This window comes from Lepidochelys kempii, chromosome 16 (assembly GCF_965140285.1).
Source record: "Lepidochelys kempii isolate rLepKem1 chromosome 16, rLepKem1.hap1, whole genome shotgun sequence".
Taxonomy (NCBI): domain Eukaryota; kingdom Metazoa; phylum Chordata; order Testudines; family Cheloniidae; genus Lepidochelys; species Lepidochelys kempii.
Window position 1 is genome coordinate 4,645,571 of NC_136395.1, and position 18,759 is coordinate 4,664,329.

The 18,759-nt window shown below is 48.4% G+C and overlaps 1 protein-coding gene across 3 annotated transcripts in view; it reads left to right on the forward strand.

Moving 5' to 3' along the window:
- LOC140899057 (ectonucleoside triphosphate diphosphohydrolase 8) overlaps window positions 1-16,952 on the forward strand; it is a 62,288-nt gene extending 45,336 nt beyond the window's left edge. For all 3 annotated transcript variants that reach the window (XM_073313798.1, XM_073313800.1, XM_073313799.2), the window contains 3 exons: window positions 8,718-8,828; window positions 9,850-9,987; window positions 10,987-16,952. In XM_073313798.1, the coding sequence (XP_073169899.1) occupies window positions 8,718-8,828; window positions 9,850-9,987; window positions 10,987-11,169 (432 nt within the window). In that variant the 3' untranslated portion in view covers window positions 11,170-16,952. The remainder of the gene's footprint in view (window positions 1-8,717; window positions 8,829-9,849; window positions 9,988-10,986) is intronic.
- The last annotated feature ends 1,807 nt before the right edge of the window (window positions 16,953-18,759 follow it).

Consider the following 18,759-nt stretch of genomic DNA (forward strand, 5'->3'; position numbering starts at 1 on the left):
GACATCCTCTGGAGCTGCTGCTGTGACATGCAAATTATAGTTCGGGTGTCTCATGCCCCATTCTCCTGTCGGGGCTGGACTCTCTGTCTGGACTCTCATTTCCCATCCCATTGTCTCCCCATTCTTGCTGGTGCATCATGGGAGTCCCATGGAGGTGTAGGCCGGCTGGGTTGCACAGCCCATGGAGGAGAAAGGGGATGAGGTACCGGAACTACAATTCCCATGAGGCACTGAAAATTTCTGAATCAAAATTGCCAGTTTGTGGGTGTTTGTGTAACCTTTGCGTGTGCTAGAGTTCACTTCATAGCCTTTCTCCAGTGCCCAAAACAACCCACAACTCACAAAGAAAAGCAGCTGGAGACCCAGAATTCAGCCTCTAAGGGTTTTCAGCCAGGAGATTGCACAGGGTCAATCTCCCCACATTCAAGTCCCAAAATGAATTAATTAAGTGCCTACTTTATAAAATCTTATAAAGAAACATAATAAATAATAACTTAGATTTTAAAACATAACATGGCTATTTTATAATCCACATACATTATCTTCACAGTTATACATAAAGAAAACAAATCTAAACAGATCAGTCCACACAGAAACACTGTGAGAAGAAACTCAGGGCTGGTCTCCACTACTGGGGACACTGTCAATTTAGCGGGTCTAGTGAAGACCCACTAAATCGATGGCAGAGCACTCTCTGGTTGACCTCGGTACTCCAGCTCTCCGAGAAGAGTAAGGGAAGTCGACCAGAGAGCGTTTCCGGTTGATGCAGTGCAGTGAAGACACTGGGGTAAGTCAACCTAATCTACATCGAGTCCAGCTACGTTATTATAGAATCATAGAATATCAGGGTTGGAAGGGACCTCAGGAGGTCATCTAGTCCAACCCCCTGCTCAAAGCAGGACCAATCCCCAACTAAATCATCCCAGCCAGGGCTTTGTCAAGCCAGGCCTTAAAAATCTCTAAGGATGGAGATTCCACCACCTCTGTAGGTATTCACGTAGCTGGAGTAACATAACTTAGGTCGACTTACCCCCATAGTGAAGACAAGCCCTCAGAGTTCCCAAAAGCTTAGGTTGAGTTCACCTGAGTTTCTGATTACCAAAGTTACAGTCTGCTGAGTCAAAAGCAACATCTTCCCTCCACTTGCCTGTAGGAATCTTCAGCTGGACTCCATGCAGACTCTTCCTCCTCCTCTGCTGACATCACTGTTAGCCAGTCAACTAACTGATTAACTCAGTAAAGTATATTGATTTTGAAAAAACCCTGTTACAAGAACATACAAAACTGAGACTAGCAAAATAGAAATGACTCCTTCCCCATTATCACATTTACACAAAAGTTGGTGAATTGCACTAGTTGAGACAATTTAAATAAAACAGGTTGTCTAAAATCAAGCAACATTCCAAGTATACAATTAAAATAAGAGAAATTAACTTTCCCTCCCAATTTCCGCTTTCTATAATTAACACTGCCCATGCTTCCCTGCTGGAGGGTTAACAACATCATCGAGTTAGGGCAAACAGCTGCTTCCTGCTCCTGGGCTCAGCTTCTCCAGCCTGTACAGAGCACATGGCCTTGTGCAAAGCCCTGCCCTGACCACTCGCCCTCATGGAGCCTGACCCCAGCAACAGGGAATGGAGCAGACCCAAACCAGCCACACCCAATTCCAGAGGCTTCTGGGTGGGGAGTGCTACATCCGCCTAGCAACAATGACCCAGACACAACTCACTGGTACCCAGCCCCCCGAACAGGTCTCTTAGAGATATCTCCCTATTAGCCACATGGGTGACATTTGTTTTTTCCACAGTCAAAATCTTCCCTGGAAACCAGACACTTTTCATGAAAAACTATGTTAAGTCTAAAACCCAATTTTCTGTCGCAAAATACTATTGACAGAAGAGTTTCAACCAAGCCTACCCCTTCATCCCTTTAAACTTGGAAAGCATCTCCTTCTCCCCCTGACAACAGTAATGCTTAGCACTTACAGCTCAGTAATGCGAAAGCAGTTTACATAAGAACATGTGCTCAATTATCCCCAAATTACCCCTTGGGACACAGACACAAAGAGGGGATGGGATTAGGGTTGCCAACAGTTCGGTTTCTCCCAAACCATCTGGGTTTCGGCAATAATAATAGATGTCTCGAGACATCTAGACAGACGTATGTGCAGTGCTGGGGAGGAGCCGGTGGTCGTGGTACATGTAGGTACCAATGACATCAGGAAGGATAGGAGAGAGGTCCTGGAGGCCAAATTAGGCTGCTAGGTAAGAGATTGAAGTCCAGGACCTCCATAGTAACATTCTCTGAGATGCTCCCTGTTCCACGCACAGGGCCAGTTAGACAGAAGTGCAGGGTCTCAATGCATGGATGAGATGATGGTGTAGGGAGGAGGGGTTTAGATGTATGAGAAACTGGGGAAACTTTTGGGAAAGGGGGAGCGTATACAGGAAGGATGGGCTCCACCTAAACCAAAATGGAACCAGAGGGCTGGCACTTAACATTAAAAAGGTCGTAGAGCAGTTTTTAAACTAAGGACTGGGGAAAAGCGACAGGTGCGGAAGAGCACGTCGTTCAGACATCCCTTAGGGGAGGATCTATTAATAGAGTATCTCTATGTCCTTGTGAGGAGAGGATGGAAAAAGATAAAATACAGGCAGGGTCTGATCAGACACAATCAAATAAAAAAAAGTCCCATTCAATTACATCGTATAATGGCAGACAGCTAAAGGGACACAAGTTTTTAAAGTGCTTATATACCAATGCTAGAAATCTAAATAATAAAATGGGTGAACCTCATATTAAATGAGGATATTGATATAATAGGCAACACAGAGACTTGGTGGAATGAGGATAATCAGTGGGATACAGTAATACTAGGGTACAAAATATATCGAAAGGACAGAACAGGTCGTGCTGGTGGGGGAGGGGCATTATATGTGAAAGAAAGCATAGCATCAAATGAAGTAAAAATTGTAAATGAATCAAACTGTGCCATAGAATCTCTATAGATAGTAATTCCATGCTTGAATAATAAAAATATAGCAGTAGGAATATATTACCGACCACCTGACCAGGATGGTGACAGTGACTGTGAAATGCTCAGGGAGATTAGAGAGGCTATTAAAATAAAAAACTCAATAATAATGGGGGATTTCAACTATCACCATATTGACTGGGTACATATCACCTTAGGATGGGATGCAGAGATAAAGTTTCTTGACACCTTAAATGACGGCTTCTTGGAGCAGCTTGAACACACAGGAGGAGAGGCAATGCTTGATTTAGTCCTAAGTGGAGCACGGGATCTGGTCCAAGAGGTGAATAGAGCTGGACCGCTTGGTAATAGTGACCATAATATAATTAAATTTAACATCCCTGTGGCAGAAAAAACACCATAGCGGCCCACCATGGTAGCATTTAATTTCAGAAAGGAGAACTACACAAAATTTAGGAGGTTAGTTAAACAGAAATTAAAGGGTCCAGCGCCAAAAGTGAAATCTCTGCGAGCTGCGTGGAAACTTTTTAAAGACACCATAATGGAGGCTCAACTTAAATGTATACCCCAAATTAAAAAACATAGAAAAGAGCCACCGTGACTAAACAACAAAGGAAAAGACGCAGTGAGAGGCAAAAAGGCATCCTTTAAAAAGTGGAAATTAAATCCTAGTGAGGAAAATAGAAAGGAGCATAAACACTGGCAAATGAAATGTAAAAATACAATTAGGAAGGCCAAAAAAGAATCTGAGGAACAGCCGGAAAAACACTCAAAAAGTAATGGTAATTTTTTTTTTAAGTACATCAGAAGCAGGAAGCTGCTAAACAACCCGTGGAGCCACTGGACGATCAAGGCGCTAAAGGAGCACTCAAGGATGATAAGGCCATTGCAGAGAAAATAAATTCTTTGCATTGGTCTTCACAGCTGAGGATGTGAGGGAGATTCCCAAACCTGAGCCATTCTTTCTAGGTGACAGATCTGAGGAACTCTGAAACAGATCTGAGAAACTGTCCCAAACTGAGGTATCATTAGAGGAGGATTTAGAACAAATTGATAAATTAAACAGCAATAAATCACCAGGACCAGATTGAAGAGTTCTGAAGGAACTCAAATGTGAAATTGCAGAACTCCTAACTGTAGTCTGTAACCTATCATTTAAATCAGCTTCTCTACCAGATGACTGGAGTATAGCTAATATGATGACAATTTTTACAAAGGGGTGATCACGGCAATTACAGGCCTGTAAGCCTGACTTCAGTACCAGGCAAACTGGTTGAAATCATAGAATCATAGAATATCAGGGTTGGAAGGGACCTCAGGAGGTCATCTAGTTCAGCCCGCTGCTCAAAGCAGGACCGATCCCCAATTAAATCATCCCAGCCAGGACTTTGTCAAGCCTGACCTTAAAAACTTCTAAGGAAGGAGATTCCACCACCTCCCTAGGTAACACATTCCAGTGTTTCACCACCCTCCTAGGGAAAAAGGTTTTCCTAATATCCAATCTAAATCTCCCTCACTGCCACTTGAGACCATTATTCCTTGTTCTGTCATCTGCTACCACTGAGAACAGTCTAGATCCATCCTCTTTGGAACCCCCTTTCAGGTAGTTGAAAGCAGCTATCAAATCCCCCCCCATTCTTCTCTTCCACAGACTAAACATCCCCAGTTCCCTCAGCCTCTCCTCATAAGTCATGTGTTCCAGTCCCCAATCATTTTTGTTGCCCTCCGCTGGACGTTTTCCGATTTTTCCACATCCTTCTTGTAGTGTGGGGCCCAAAACTGGACACAGTACTCCAGATGAGGCCTCACCAGTGTCGAATAGAGGGGAACGATTATGTCCTTCGATCTGCTGGCAATGCCCCTACTTCTACATCCCAAAATGCCATTGGCCTTCTTGGCTACAAGAGCACACTGTTGACTCATATCCAGCTTCTCATCCACTGTCACCCCTAGGTCCTTTTCTGCAGAACTGTTGCCGAGCCATTCGGTCCCTACTCTGTAGCGGTGCATTGGATTCTTCCATCCTAAGTGCAGGACTCTGCACTTGTCCTTGTTGAACCTCCTCAGATTTCTTTTGGCCCAATCCTCCAATTTGTCTAGGGCCCTCTGTATCCTATCCCTACCCTCTAGCGTATCTACCACTCCTCCCAGTTTAGTGTCATCTGCAAACTTGCTGAGGGTGCAATCCACGCCATCCTCCAGATCATTTATGAAGATATTGAACAAAACCGGCCCCAGGACTGACCCCTGGGGCACTCCACTTGATACCGGCTGCCAACTAGACATGGAGCCATTGATCACTACCATTTGAGCCTGACAATCTAGCCAGCTTTCTATCCACCTTTTAGTCCATTCATCCACCCCATACTTCTTTAACTTGCTGGCAAGAATACAGTGGGAGACCATGTCAAAAGCTTTGCTAAAGTCAAGGAAGAACACGTCCATTGCTTTCCCTTCATCCACAGAACCAGTTATCTCATCATAGAAGGCAATTAGATTAGTCAGGCATGACTTGCCCTTGGTGAATCTATGCTGACTGTTCCTGATCACTTTCCTCTCATGCAAGTGCTTCAGAATTGATTCCTTGAGGACCTGCTCCATGATTTTTCCAGGGACAGAGGTGAGGCTGACTGGCATGTAGTTCCCAGGATCCTCCTTCTTCCCTTTTTTAAAGATGGGCACTACATTAGCCTTTTTCCAGTCATCCGGGACTTCCCCCGATCGCCATGAGTTTTCAAAGATAATGGCCAATGGCTCTGCAATCACATCCACCAACTCCTTTAGCACTCTTGGATGCAACGCATCCGGCCCCATGGGCTTGTGCACGTCCAGCTTTTCTAAATAGTCCCGAACCACTTCTTTCTCCACAGAAGGCTGGTCACCTCCTCCCCATGCTGTGCTGCCCAGTGCAGTAGTCTGGGAGCTGACCTTGTTCGTGAAGACAGAGGCAAAAAAGCATTGAGTACATTAGCTTTTTCCACATCCTGTCACTAGGTTGCCTCCCTCATTCAGAAAGGGGCCCACACTTTCCTTGACTTTCTTCTTGTTGCTAACATACCTGAAGAAACCCTTTTTGTTACTCTTAACATCTCTTGCTAGCTGCAACTCCAGGTGTGATTTGGCCTTCCTGATTTCACTCCTGCGTGCCCGTACAATATTTTTTAATAACTATAATAAAGAACAATATTGTCAGACATATAGATGAACACAATTTGTTGAGGAAGAGTCAACATGGTTTTAGTAAAGGGCAATCATGCCTCACCAATCTACTAGAATTCTTTGAGGGGGTCAACAAGCATGTGGACCAAGGGGATCCAGTGGATATAGTGTACTTAGATTTTCAGAAAGAAAAGGAGTACTTGTGGCACCTTAGAGACTAACCAATTTAGTTAGTCTCTAAGGTGCCACAAGTACTCCTTTTCTTTTTGCGAATACAGACTAACACAGCTGTTACTCTGAAACCTTAGATTTTCAGAAAGCCTTTGACAAGGTCCCTCACCAAAGGCTCTTATGCAAAGTAAGCTGCGACAGGATAAGAGGGAAGGTGCTCTCATGGATTGGTAACTGGTTAAAATATAGGCTAGGGTAGGTATAAATGGTCAGTTTTCAGAATGGAAAGAGTAAATAGTGGTGTCCCCCAGGGGTCTGTTCTGGGACCAGTCCTATTCAACATATTCATAAATGATCTGGAAAAACGGGTAAACAGCGAGGTCGCAAAATTTGCAGATGATACAAAATTACTAAAGATAGTTAAGACCCAGGCAGACTGCGAAGAGCTACAAAAGAATCCCTCAAAACTGGGTGACTGGGCAACAAAATGGCAGATGAAATTTAAATGTTGATAAATACAAAGTAATGCACATTGGAAAGCATAATCCCAACTATACATATACAATGATGGGGTCTAAATTAGCTGTTATCACTCAAGAAAGAGATCTTGGGGTCATTGTGGATAGTTCTCTGAAAACATCCACTCAATGTGCAGTGGCAGTCAAAAAAGCAAACAGAATGCTGCGAATAATTCAGAAGGGGATAGAAAATAGGATAGAAAATATCATGCTGCCTCTATATAAATCCATGGTATGCCCCACATCTTGAATACTGTGTGCAAATGTGGTCTCCCCATCTCAAAAAAGATATATTGGAATTGGAAAAGGTTCAGAAAAGTACAACAAAAATGATTAGGGGTATGGAACGGCTTCCGTATGAGGAGAGATTAATAAGACTGGGACTTTTCAGCTTGGAAAAGGGACGGCTTAGGGGAGATATGATTGAGGTCTATAAAATCATGACTGGTGTAGAGAAAGTAGATAAGAAAGTGTTCATAGAATCATAGAATATTAGGGTTGGAAGAGACCTCAGAGGGTCATCTAGTCCAATCCCCTGCTCAAAGCAGGACCAACACCAACTAAATCATCCCAGCCAGGGCTTTGTTTACTACTTCTCATAACAGAAGAACTAGGGGGTCACCAAATGAAATTTATAGGCAGCAGGTTTAAAACAAGTAAAAGGAAGTATTTCTTCACACAATGCAGAGTCAACCTGTGGAACTCCTTGCCAGAGGATGTTGTGAAGGCCAAGACCATAACAGGGTTCAAAAAAGAACTAGCTAAATTCGTGGAGAATAGATCCATCAGTAGCTATTAGCCAGGATGGGCAGGAATTGTGTTCCTAGCCTCTATTTCCTAGAAGCTGAGAATGAGCAACAGGGGATGGATCACTTGATGATTACCTGTTCTGTTTATTCCCTCGGGGGCACCTGGCACTGGCCACTGTCCAAAGACAGGACACTGGGCTAGATGGACCTTTGGGCGGGTGTGTAACAAATGGGGGGAAGTGCTCTCGTCTTCTTCTCTCTCAGGCGGGTGTGCTGCAAATGGAGGAGCACCTCTTTCTTCCACACTCACAGAATCACAGACTATCTGGGCTGGAAGGGACCTCAGGAGGTCATCTAGTCCCACCCCCTGCTCAAAGCAGGAACCTCAGGAGGTCATCTAGTCCCACCCCCTGCTCAAAGCAGGACCAATCCCCAATTTTTGCCCCAGATCCCTAAATGGCCCCCCTCAAGGATTGAACTCACAACCCTGGGTTTAGCAGGCCAATGCTCACACCACTGAGCTATTCCTCCCGCCCACATGTGCAAGGGGTGGGACCTTCTTCTCTCTTAGGTACCAGTGCAAACAAGGGGACTCTGTACCCCAATCTGAGCATCCAAATAAATATAGCGAGGAGTCTTCCCTTTCCCCCCAGCTGTACATGCAAAAGGGGGAGCTCCCTTCCCCTGTGCCCCAGAACAGGTTTGCTGATGAAGCAAATCTACCAGTGTGTATGTGTGTGTATGTGTAAATGAAGAAGTTCAAGTGAGTGTTTGTAAATGAAAATCCCTCTGTGGATGTGCAAATTGTGCTTATTACCCCTAGGATGTGTGGGAGATGTACCTCAGAGGTGGCACCTCCGGGGCTGGGAGGGAGAGGAGCATGTGATGGGGCGGGGCATCTGGAGAAGAGACAGAGAAAGGGGCGGGGCCCCAGGGATCTGGTTACCAGCCATGAAAAAGGTGGCAATCCTAGACGGGATTTCTCTGAGCTCAAAAAAGGGAGAAGTGCTGGAGCACAGCTTGCAGGCCGGTGCTTTATGCACAGGATCATACTCCACAAAGTCAAGCCAACAATGGAATCCGTGCTCAGGCCTCCTATTGACCTCTTGGTTTCTTGCTTTTCAGGCCTTCTCTGCCTTTTACTACACCTTCAACTTCCTCAACCTGACCAGTGGGCAGCCCCTGGCCATTGTCGAAGACACTGTCCAGAAGTTCTGTGCAAGAAATTGGACAGACGTACGTGCTGTGAGGGGGGATGGAAGCTACAGGGGCCATCTGTGGGGATTGCAAAGCAAAGGGTCCCAAGAGGGGAGGGGGAAGGGAACTCTCACACAAGGCAGGCCAGGGTTATTGAAGGGGTAGGTGGTATCACCAAGCTCAGTGCCCTGGGAACAGTCAGAGGGCCAGTGATCTCTGCTCTGAGTTGCCCATGGGGGTGCAGGCTCAGTTCCTAGGCCCAGCCGCTCTCCCCAGGCTGGCAGGAGCCTGAAGCCCTGTGGATGCAGCATGCTCCCACTCTGGTGGGAGGCAGCGCATCCTGTCACTCCATGGCACCCTTTGTGGCAGCCAGAAGCCATGCTGATGGGCTCTCAGTTGGCCACCATCAGGAATGAAATGGTCCCGAGTGATCAATTTAAATCAAGGGGAGGGGACAAAACTGCCCAAAGCACCATCTCCCTCACCTAGAAAACATCCTGCAGCTTCCCCAGGATGACCAACGTCACTCCCACGCAGGGCTGAGGAGTGGGAATGGCCAGTCAGCACCAGAGGAATTTTCACTGCTGAGGTTGCACGTACCCAGCTGCTGTGCTGTACAAACCCTCCTATCTGGCCTGGCGCACAGGGACGCTCTTAGGACGGATCCAGCCTACGGAAGGGGGGGGCCCTGTTGGGGTGGGTGCACAGCTCCCTGGCTGGGGAGAGCAGGGCAGAGTAGAGACAGGCTGGACATGGGTCCCGCTGGGGACAGAGAATGAGGTCATGGCCATGTTGTACATGATTAACATTGGGGTGGGGCAGCCATCCCAGTTGCCCGATCACAGCTCATTTGATGAGTTAGGAAATACCTGCCTGGTCGATGAGCAAGCATCTGTCTCTGAACCCGAGAGAGATGCGGGCCACCAATCCCTCTCTCCACACCCCAGACGGTCAGGGAGCTGCCAGGACAAAGTCTGCCCCTGCTGTAGGCTCAGAGCTCCTGTCACACTGCTGCCATTAACACCCCTTCTCTCCCCTGTGCTGACTGTTCACCCCCCAGTTGAAATCCAGCTACCCCAAAGAGAAAGATCAAAGGCTGCGAGAGTACTGCGCCAACGCCAACTACATCCTGGTGCTCCTGCTCGACGCCTACAAATTCAACCAAACCAGCTGGAGCAGCATCAAGTTCCAGATGAAGGTGAGCAAGAGTCCAAGTGCAGAGGCTGGGAGGAAGAATTGCACGTCAACCTGCTTAGAGTCAGCACGGCTCAGCTGATGGTGCAGGTGCTCTCGCTTCAGAGGCCGAAGGGCATGGCTGCTACTCCTGCTAGTCCATGCCTGTTCATAGAATCACAGAATATCAGGGTTGGAAGGGACCTCAGGAGGTCATCTAGTCCAACCCCCTGCTTGAAGCAGGACCAATCCCCAATTTTTGCCCCAGATCCCTAAATTGCCCCCTCAAGGATTGAACTCACAACCCTGGGTTTAGCAGGCCAATGATCAAACCACTGAGCTATCCCTCCCCCCAAAATAAGACCAAGGTTTCTTTACTCTCTAGAGGAAGGAGACCCCAGATGGGACTTGAACCCACAATCTCTGGCTTTGGAAGCTAATGCCATATCCATTAGGCCACTGGAGTTCCTCTGCAGGCTTAACGATTCACTGCAGTGACTATGCCCCTGCTCTTCCAGCCCACAGCTCTGCCGGTGCACCTCAGTCCTGACCTGCCCCCACTCCTGCTCTTGCAATCCTTGGCTTCCCACCCTGAGAACTCCACCAGTCCTCCTCAGTCCTGCGATTCTGGGTCCCTGCTGCAGCTCAGCAAGTGCTGATGGACTGTGCGCAGTTGTGGCAAAAATCATGAGGTAGTTTTATGATGAGGACCCGAAATGACGAGAAAGAGGGTCTAGACGCCCCTGTGCCCTCTGACCTATGGCAGGGTTTGGAAGCCAAGGGCTGGGAAGGTGTTTTGCTGCCACAGTCTGTGCTCTGCTGTGGTGCAGAGCGAGGACAGCCTGGTTCCTTGTGCCCATGCCCGTGACTCTTGGGCGGCATACTACGCGCACTGCAAGTCAGGAATCTGGGTGTCCCCGTCTCCCTGTGGGAGTTGAGGCTACTAGTAGCTTGCACCTCTTGGGGACTGGCCATCCCCTTAATACCATCCTGGCCATCCCCTTAATCCTCTTTCCCCGGGCAGGCTGCGGACACGGACATTGGCTGGGCCCTGGGCTACGTGCTGAACCTCACCAACATGATCCCGGCGGAGGCCCCCGAACAAGTGAAAGGGCAGCAGCGCGGGCTCTGGGCCGCCACCATCTTCTTCATCGTCCTGACGCTGGCTTTCTGCCTTGTTGGCTTGCTCATACACTTCCTGGGATAGGAGCCGTTCAGCAGGAGCAGATGGCCAGGGCTTCAGCACCTTGCACCCGCCTCTAATGAGAGGCCTTAGACACCCTGTTAAATGGAGACTTGAGGGGTGGGCACCCCCAGAACATAACTGACCCCACAGCAAGATTTAAACTAGGCCCTATATCGCACGAGGAGTTGGAGCCACTACCCCTTGAGGCTGGAGTTTTCAAGGTATTTAGCCACCTAAAGATGCTGATAGGCACTGAGTGGGATTTTTTTCAAAAGCATTTAAGTGCCTAACTTAAAGTTTTTCACACAACTCACAGTCAACCTGTGGAACTCCTTGCCAGAGAATGTTGTGAAGGCCAAGACTATAACTGGGTTAAAAAAAGAACTAGATAAATTCATGGAGGATAGGTCCATCAATGGCTATTAGCCAGGATGAGCAGGGATGGTATCCCTAACCTGTTTGCCAGAAGCTGAGAATTGGTGACAGGGAATGGATCACTTGATCATTACCTGTTTTGTTCATTCTCTCTGGGGCACCTGGCATTGGCCACTGTCGGTAGACAGGATACTGGGCTAGATGGACCTTTGGTCTGACCCAGCATGGCCGTTCTTATGTTTTTGTGTTCTTATGAACTCCACTTGGTTTCAGTAGGAGTTAGGAGCTTAGGTACTTTTGAAAATCCCATTAGGTGCCTAACTGCATCTTCAGCTGCCTAAATACCTGTAAAAATCTGGCCCTCGTGCCCCTAGCTGCAACCCAGGTTCACAAGCCTCTTACATGAACCAATCAGTGGAGGGAGCAAGAGTAGAGCGGGGCACTATTTTTCAGATGAATATGGTTTATTAGCTGAAAAATCAACCCAAAACTATTTGTGAATTTGACACAAATTTGCTGAATAATTTTGGCCAAAAACAAAAAATCAAAATTGGGCTGGAGTCACCAGAGGCTTAAGTGCCATTCGCCAGACAGCTGGAGGAGGAGCTGGCTTCCAACCACCTCTGCACTGCGAGGTCAGCGCACTCCCCTGCAATGTGGGAGATGCAAGTTCAATTCCGCCTGCTGTAGCGTGGGGAATGCACTTGGGTCTCCTGCTCACAGAGGAGTGTGCTTACCACCAGGCTACAGGATATTTTGGTGTGGGACTTGAAACTGCTTATTCTGTTCATTCCCTCTGAAGCACCTGGTACTGGCCACTGTCAGCAGACAGGGCACAGGGCTAGATGGACCCTTCATCTGACCCAGTATGGCCATTCTTATGTTCTTATGAAACACTGTCACTTTGTACAACATACTTGAATAACATCGGCGGCAGATATCGTACGCAGGGGGAGGCTGTGGCTCCCCAAACAGCCTAGCGTTGTCCAGCTCATGTTCCACCCCCAAGCCAGGCCCCCTCCTGCGGTTCCCAGCGCTCTGCCCTGGCTGGCCCAGGCTGGCTTGCCTGCCTCCCACAAGGACTCAGGGTGGCTGGTGCTAGGGCCGTGCTGCCCTGCGCTCTGGGGCTGGGGGCCATGGCAGGGGTGCTCTGGGATCTTGCAAGGGAGAAGGGCGGGGGGGGTGTGGAGACGAGGAGGCAGGGGGCCTTGGGCACAAGGGGAGGGTCAGGGGCTAGCCTCCCCCATCAGCCGGGTCACTGGCCACCCATGCTTCAATAGTCAGTGGGTGAGAGAGAGAGACCAGCACAGACTGACAACATAGTCCAGTGGTTAGGGCACTCACCTAGCAATAGCTGAGGCCCAAGTCCCTGCTCCAATAAATATTTATACACAGTGGAAAAGGTTCAGCATCTGCTACTGAGAGACCCCCACGTCGGTGGCGAGGGCCCTTTCCTGTAATGGTGGGGAGACCTGAGTTCAAATCTTTAGCCCATCTCAGGTGGAGTGGGGGAGTCAGACACATTCTCCCACATCCTAACTCCTGGGCTAAAAGTTGTAAGAAGGAGTCCTCTTCTGCTGGCCATTGTGTGAATCTAGCCATTTAACAATGCCTGAAAACAAAGCATTTGGGGTCAATCCAAACAATGGACATTTTTGATTCACTGGAATGTTTGGGTTCAGCTTGAGCAGAACCATATTTCTGCGGGTTTCTTCAATCGTTTGGAACTTCCAGCGATCTGAGAAGAATCAGTTATTCACTGAGCTCTAACATGAGTCCCACGCTCTCCCACTGCAGGGCACATAAATACATTGTCCTGACTGGCTCTAGCGACTGTTTTTTAACAAACATTCTTGGGAGGGGCACACCTGCAAAACCATATCTCTCCCTCTGCTCCCACCCATAGGGATTCGGAGCTGCTGAGGGACTCATGCTGCTAGCCCTCCCTTGCACTGTGGGTGCACTGGTAAATGGTCCAGTAATTCATGCTAAGGGCAGTACATTGCCATGTCAGGCTTTGCCAGGACCGAGAGGTCCTAGCAGCTAGGAAGGCATCACCTGAGTCTGCAGCAGTTAAATGAGATCCAAGCCCTAGCTCTGGTCTCTGGTAAATTTAGAACTGACATCTGCCCGATCCTGCATTTGATATAACTTTAATGAGACTTTTCCACTGGCAGATTAATTAAAAGGTGAATTGAGTGTTCAAGTGTTAGTGAGAATTAGCAGCTATATCAGAATAACAGTTGGAGTCTTCCCAAAGGGAGTCTGTTCCCACCTCCGTCCCCAGGGGGTTTTCCCAGGAGCCCCTTTGAGGGTGAGGAGATGAGAGCTCCTCAGGATGTGAAGGATAATGGGGAAAACCCCTTTAGTGGTCTCTTGGCCTAGGATCAAGGAGTACCCGGTTCCACCCTTGTGTACCAGTCAAATCCAGTTCATCCCCAGTAGCTTCCCTCCCAGGCTCTGCTCGATACCCCAGGGGGGTGGGAGGACTGTCCCCCAAAAATCTTTAAATAAGTCAGTAATGAGAGCCCTGGGATTTTTGCTCTTGGTTGGATGTTTGAAGGTTGTCCTCTTTGATAATTCCAATGGGAGAAATTCAACCCCGCACAAGGTCTCTGCACCAAAGAAATCCGGCCAGGGCTCCAGTGGTATACAAGTCTTTCCCTGGCCCATGCACTGGAGTACATTTCATCCTATTTCTTCTCTGCCTGTAACATCGTCTCCATCACTGTCTTCCATCACCTGTCTTCATTTTCTGTCCAGTTCTGTGATTTGTTTCCTAATCAATATTTCTGTTGCGAATGCTAGGCCCTGGGTTTTACTTTCTCTGGAGAAAGCACAGAAACTTTGAATTTATTTCTACTTTATTTCATTAGCAAAGTAATTGTTACAGGAAGCAGAGAAGAGAAACTGTGATGTGGTCTGTGAAAGTAAATGCCTGTCATTCTGAGGCATTAGAAACAATCAATGTATCTAAAAGCTCTGACATGGCACCTTCTGGGCTTCGGCTCAGTCTGAAGCCTGGACTGCAGGCAGATTGTTGGGTGCCATGAACTGCTGCTTTCACAGAGATGAGAAAGACTACAAACCTTCCCAAGGTAATCAACAGTGGAAGCTCATCTTGCCAGTGTGCATATGCTGCATGGCTCCAGAGTGCCCTGCACATCTGCAATGTGTCATCATTGTTAAACGGGTCAAAAGGAAGCCATCAATGGAATCCCCATCCCATCCCAGACTGACTGACAGGATTGTGGGTGTGTCCGTGTCTGCATAGCTCTTGGACCAACAGCCTAGCTGAGAACAAGGATAGGCTGAAGAAAAGTAACTGCTGTGCACAGATCTCAATACAAGGATCCCCACAGGGCGGGGTCACTGTACCGTCATGCGCTGAATGGCCACCTGGGAAGGCTTCTTACTGCTGCCCAGAGAGTGGTGGCCTCCAAACTGTGGCCATCTTAGAGCTGCTACTAGCAAAATCCCCTACAGCTCTCCAAACCCAGGAGTCCACAGCAGGGGGATCCAGCCGGCCCCGTCCTCTCTGGGCCTGCCTGGGTGAAGATGCTGAGGCAGCTGTGGAATCATTTGCTGCACTATTGGTGACCCCGATGAGAACTCGGGCGTGGAGTTGGCTTTGCTGACTCACTCTTTTAAATGGCATTGCAGGCATTTCCACTTAGCCCCTTTGGCAGTCCAGGGCTGCCAGTCATATGTCATTGCTCTGTCTGAACTTCAGGGAATTCTGTCACCCACGGCAGGAGCTGATCCTAAGGATGGTCAAGTGTGAAGAATATGTCCGTGAAGTTGGTTTGGATGGGTGGGTGGCTGGAGGTTAAATGATATTCTGTGTAACATGGCCCAAGAGATTGATTCCAAAATCATTTCAATGCTCAGGAAAGTTTCCCTGCCACTGATACATTGAGGAGGTCAGGGCCAGCTCCTTCTTGGCAGGGAAGCTTGACTACACTCCACATTCAAGAACTGTGGCGGTTCAATGATCAGACAGAACACAGCTTTATGCAAGCAAACAGGCTGGTCAGCGGAGATGGGCTGTTCTGCCCCCCCCCCCGCCTTCCACCTTCTCCTTTTATTATATTTCTCCCCCTAAGCATTACACACTGCTACCCAAAGGAATGTATGACGTTGATTAATATACTTAGTTACCGTCCTTTATCTACTACAATCCTGGTTATCAGGCCTTGAGCCCAGGCTAAGAAAGCTTCCCACAGTTGCTGTCCAAACAATCAAGTTCTCATGGTTCATATCTAGCCCTTGTCCTTGGATAGAGCAATGTGTGCATTGCTTCTACAGAACAGTCAGGGTGTGCCCTGCCTGCTTCCAGGTGGAATAGCTAAACATGAACTCTTCAAAGAACATGTATTTTGTTGGTTGTGTGGACAATTGTTTGCTTGCAAGCTTCCTTTGAAATTGCTGCACACCCATGAGTCACTAGACTGTGTGTGCCCTCCGTGTAGCATAGCACAGCAAGTTCAGTCTTTGTTCGATTACTGGGAACCAAACATGAGGAGCTGCTAAGACCCAGTGCACTCAGTATTAGCCCTTGAGAAAAGCCAGCTATACCAGGCCTCCACATTCAAAGTAAGAGGAGACGTGTGGCCCCAGACAAAGAACACTGAATTCCTGATGGGAGGCTGTCACCCAGCGGCCCGTTGGTGGTTCACTTCTCTGTGTCAGCTGCTCAACAGGCCTGACATACTCACTACACCTAACACGCTGGTGTCAGGATATTTACCCAAAAGGTGGCACGAAATATGCCCTTGGACAACTAATAACTCACTATAGCCTTATCAGTAATATTCTGATGGTTGTACGATCAACCTGCAAAAGCTTATACAGTGGTGCTGGACTCGTGACTCAAATGTATTTAAACCAGGCATGTCAAGGAGAGATAATAAACCGGCTCCCGCCCCCCGCCCCCCAAAAAGGAATGTGGTTCTGCCTGCATGACTGGGTCTCCATACAGATGGAACAAGGTGTGACCAAAGACAAAGAGAAGCACACCTGCCTGGCAGGCAAACAAAGCCATCAGGAGAGCAAGTGGGGAAAACATGAGCACAAAACAATCTCAGCAGGAGATGGAGCCTGCACCCCCAGGGAGCCTTCCTGTCTCTGGCAGCAGGGTCAGTGACCTGTGAGAGAGACTTTTCAAAGGTTTACTGGCCTATAAGAGAGGGGCAGAGAACTTTCCATGATCCTTCACCTGAGGCAACAAGGCAAACCAGCGGCTGGGACTCTGGGGGATACTGGCTCAGAACCAGTCAGCCATCACTGGAAAAGGAAGCTTGGTGAGGAAATTAACTTGAACAAAGACCATGACTTGTTAAGCCAAATTTTAGCTTTTATCTTTATCCTTTGTACTTGAACTCACTTCAAACCTGGCTTTGTAACTGAATAAACTGTTTTACTTTTTATCCAAACCAGCCCAGTGCTTTGATTGAACTGGAGGGACTGTAACACCCATCAAGAGACCAAGCTGCTTTTCCTCTCTTTACGGGAGCAGCAAGTGTAATCATTTCTGTGAGCGTTCTAGGAGAGTGTTCCCTGGGCACAGCAGGGAAACAGTTCTGGGAAATGTAGGACTCAGAGTGTGGGGGTCACTTTGAAACACTAACTGGGGGTAGAAGCCAGGCAGTGCCCTGCACACTTGTCTGCTGGCTGTTGGTGTCCAGGCCGTGCCCTGCACTCTTGTCTCATGGCTGTTGGCGTCCATGCCATGCCCTGCACGCTTGTCTGCTGGTGTCCGTGCCATGCCCTGCACGTTTGCCTGCTGGCTGTTGGTGTCCGGGATGTGCCTTGCATGCTTGTCTGCCAGCTGTTGGTGTCCAGGCTGTGAGCCGCATAAATAGAGCATTTAAGGCACCCAGAGTTATGCCAGGCAGGCAGTGACACAATCCGTCACTGGTCTGGGTTGAACCCCAAAACGTCAGAGAGGCTGTGTTGGGAAAGACCCTGCAAACTCTACAGAATGTTGCTACGGAAGCAGAAAACCCAGCCGTGGGTCTTAATATTGTTGCAGAGCTCTCAGGGGCTCTAAGAAGACTTGGGAACAAAGTGAGAACCTGATCACAAGGTACAGTAGGGTTGTCAGAGTGGGTGATGGGTTAGATGTGAGCTGAACTATGCCCCTAACTTTGGCCATCCTACTGTTCTTCTGACCTCTCTATGGGACTTTCAAGGGGGAGAGGGCTCTTCCTATCGTCATTCTAAAAGCTAGGGTGCAAGGGAGAGCAGACAGGCTGTGGAACAATCCCAGCATCAGCCCCCCACCCCCATCCCGCAGAAGAGCTGATGCAGACCATATGAAAGGGGATCCAGGCCCTGGTTGTCAGTCTGATTCTATCATCAGAGTGGAATAAAACCTCCTCTCCAAGGTGAAGTCCAGCATGACATGAGCCTGTGTCGCTGCCTCTTTCATAGCCCCCAGGCAGCAGGAGAAGAGATGTTGCTGCAGAAATAAGCAAAGCCTCAGGTTCCTGCATCCTGTAGCCCACAGGGTTTAATGACTGCCCAGGTAGCAGCCTGAAATCATAACGCATTGTGCATTCATCAGCCAGGACATACAGACCTTAGCGGGCCTCATCCCAGAGGATGGCTGAGTCTATTACCCACCTGCACTATACTTACACTGACCCCTGAACCCAGACTGCTCCAGCTCCCCCAAATAATCACCAACTTGGACTTTACGTTTAACTACAAGGCAGTCACCAACACAAAACTACTCCTCCAGTTGGCACAGTTGTTTGCAAGCTACATCCACCTCCACTGCATTGTTCAGAGGTTCAACTCCACATGCAAACGCCTGGAATTGCCAGGGCTTTGGAACGCTGCATCTCTGGCTGCCTCAGCCCTCAATGGGGCAGTAGCCACATGCTGCAGCCACCGTGCTGGAACTTCCAGCACCTCAGAGTTTGTGCTTGTAAACTTGTGGGGGGACCCGGAAAGAACTGGCAAGCACAGGATTTTCATTTTATTTACAAGCATGTTTAGTGAGCTATTTGGAAGTATGTACTGGGGGTCCTCAAGCCTGAAGCCCCCCACCCTGTGCAGAGCCATAATTACATCTCTGCCTCAGTTTGCCCTAATGGACTTTCAATAAGTCTAACGAGACTGAGGTATAGTGAGCAGTGTCCCTTCAGGGGTCTAGTTTATCTAACCCAAAGGCAAACCATTACCCAAATAGGCCTCCACCCAGTATCCTAACTGGAGCAGGAAGGGTCT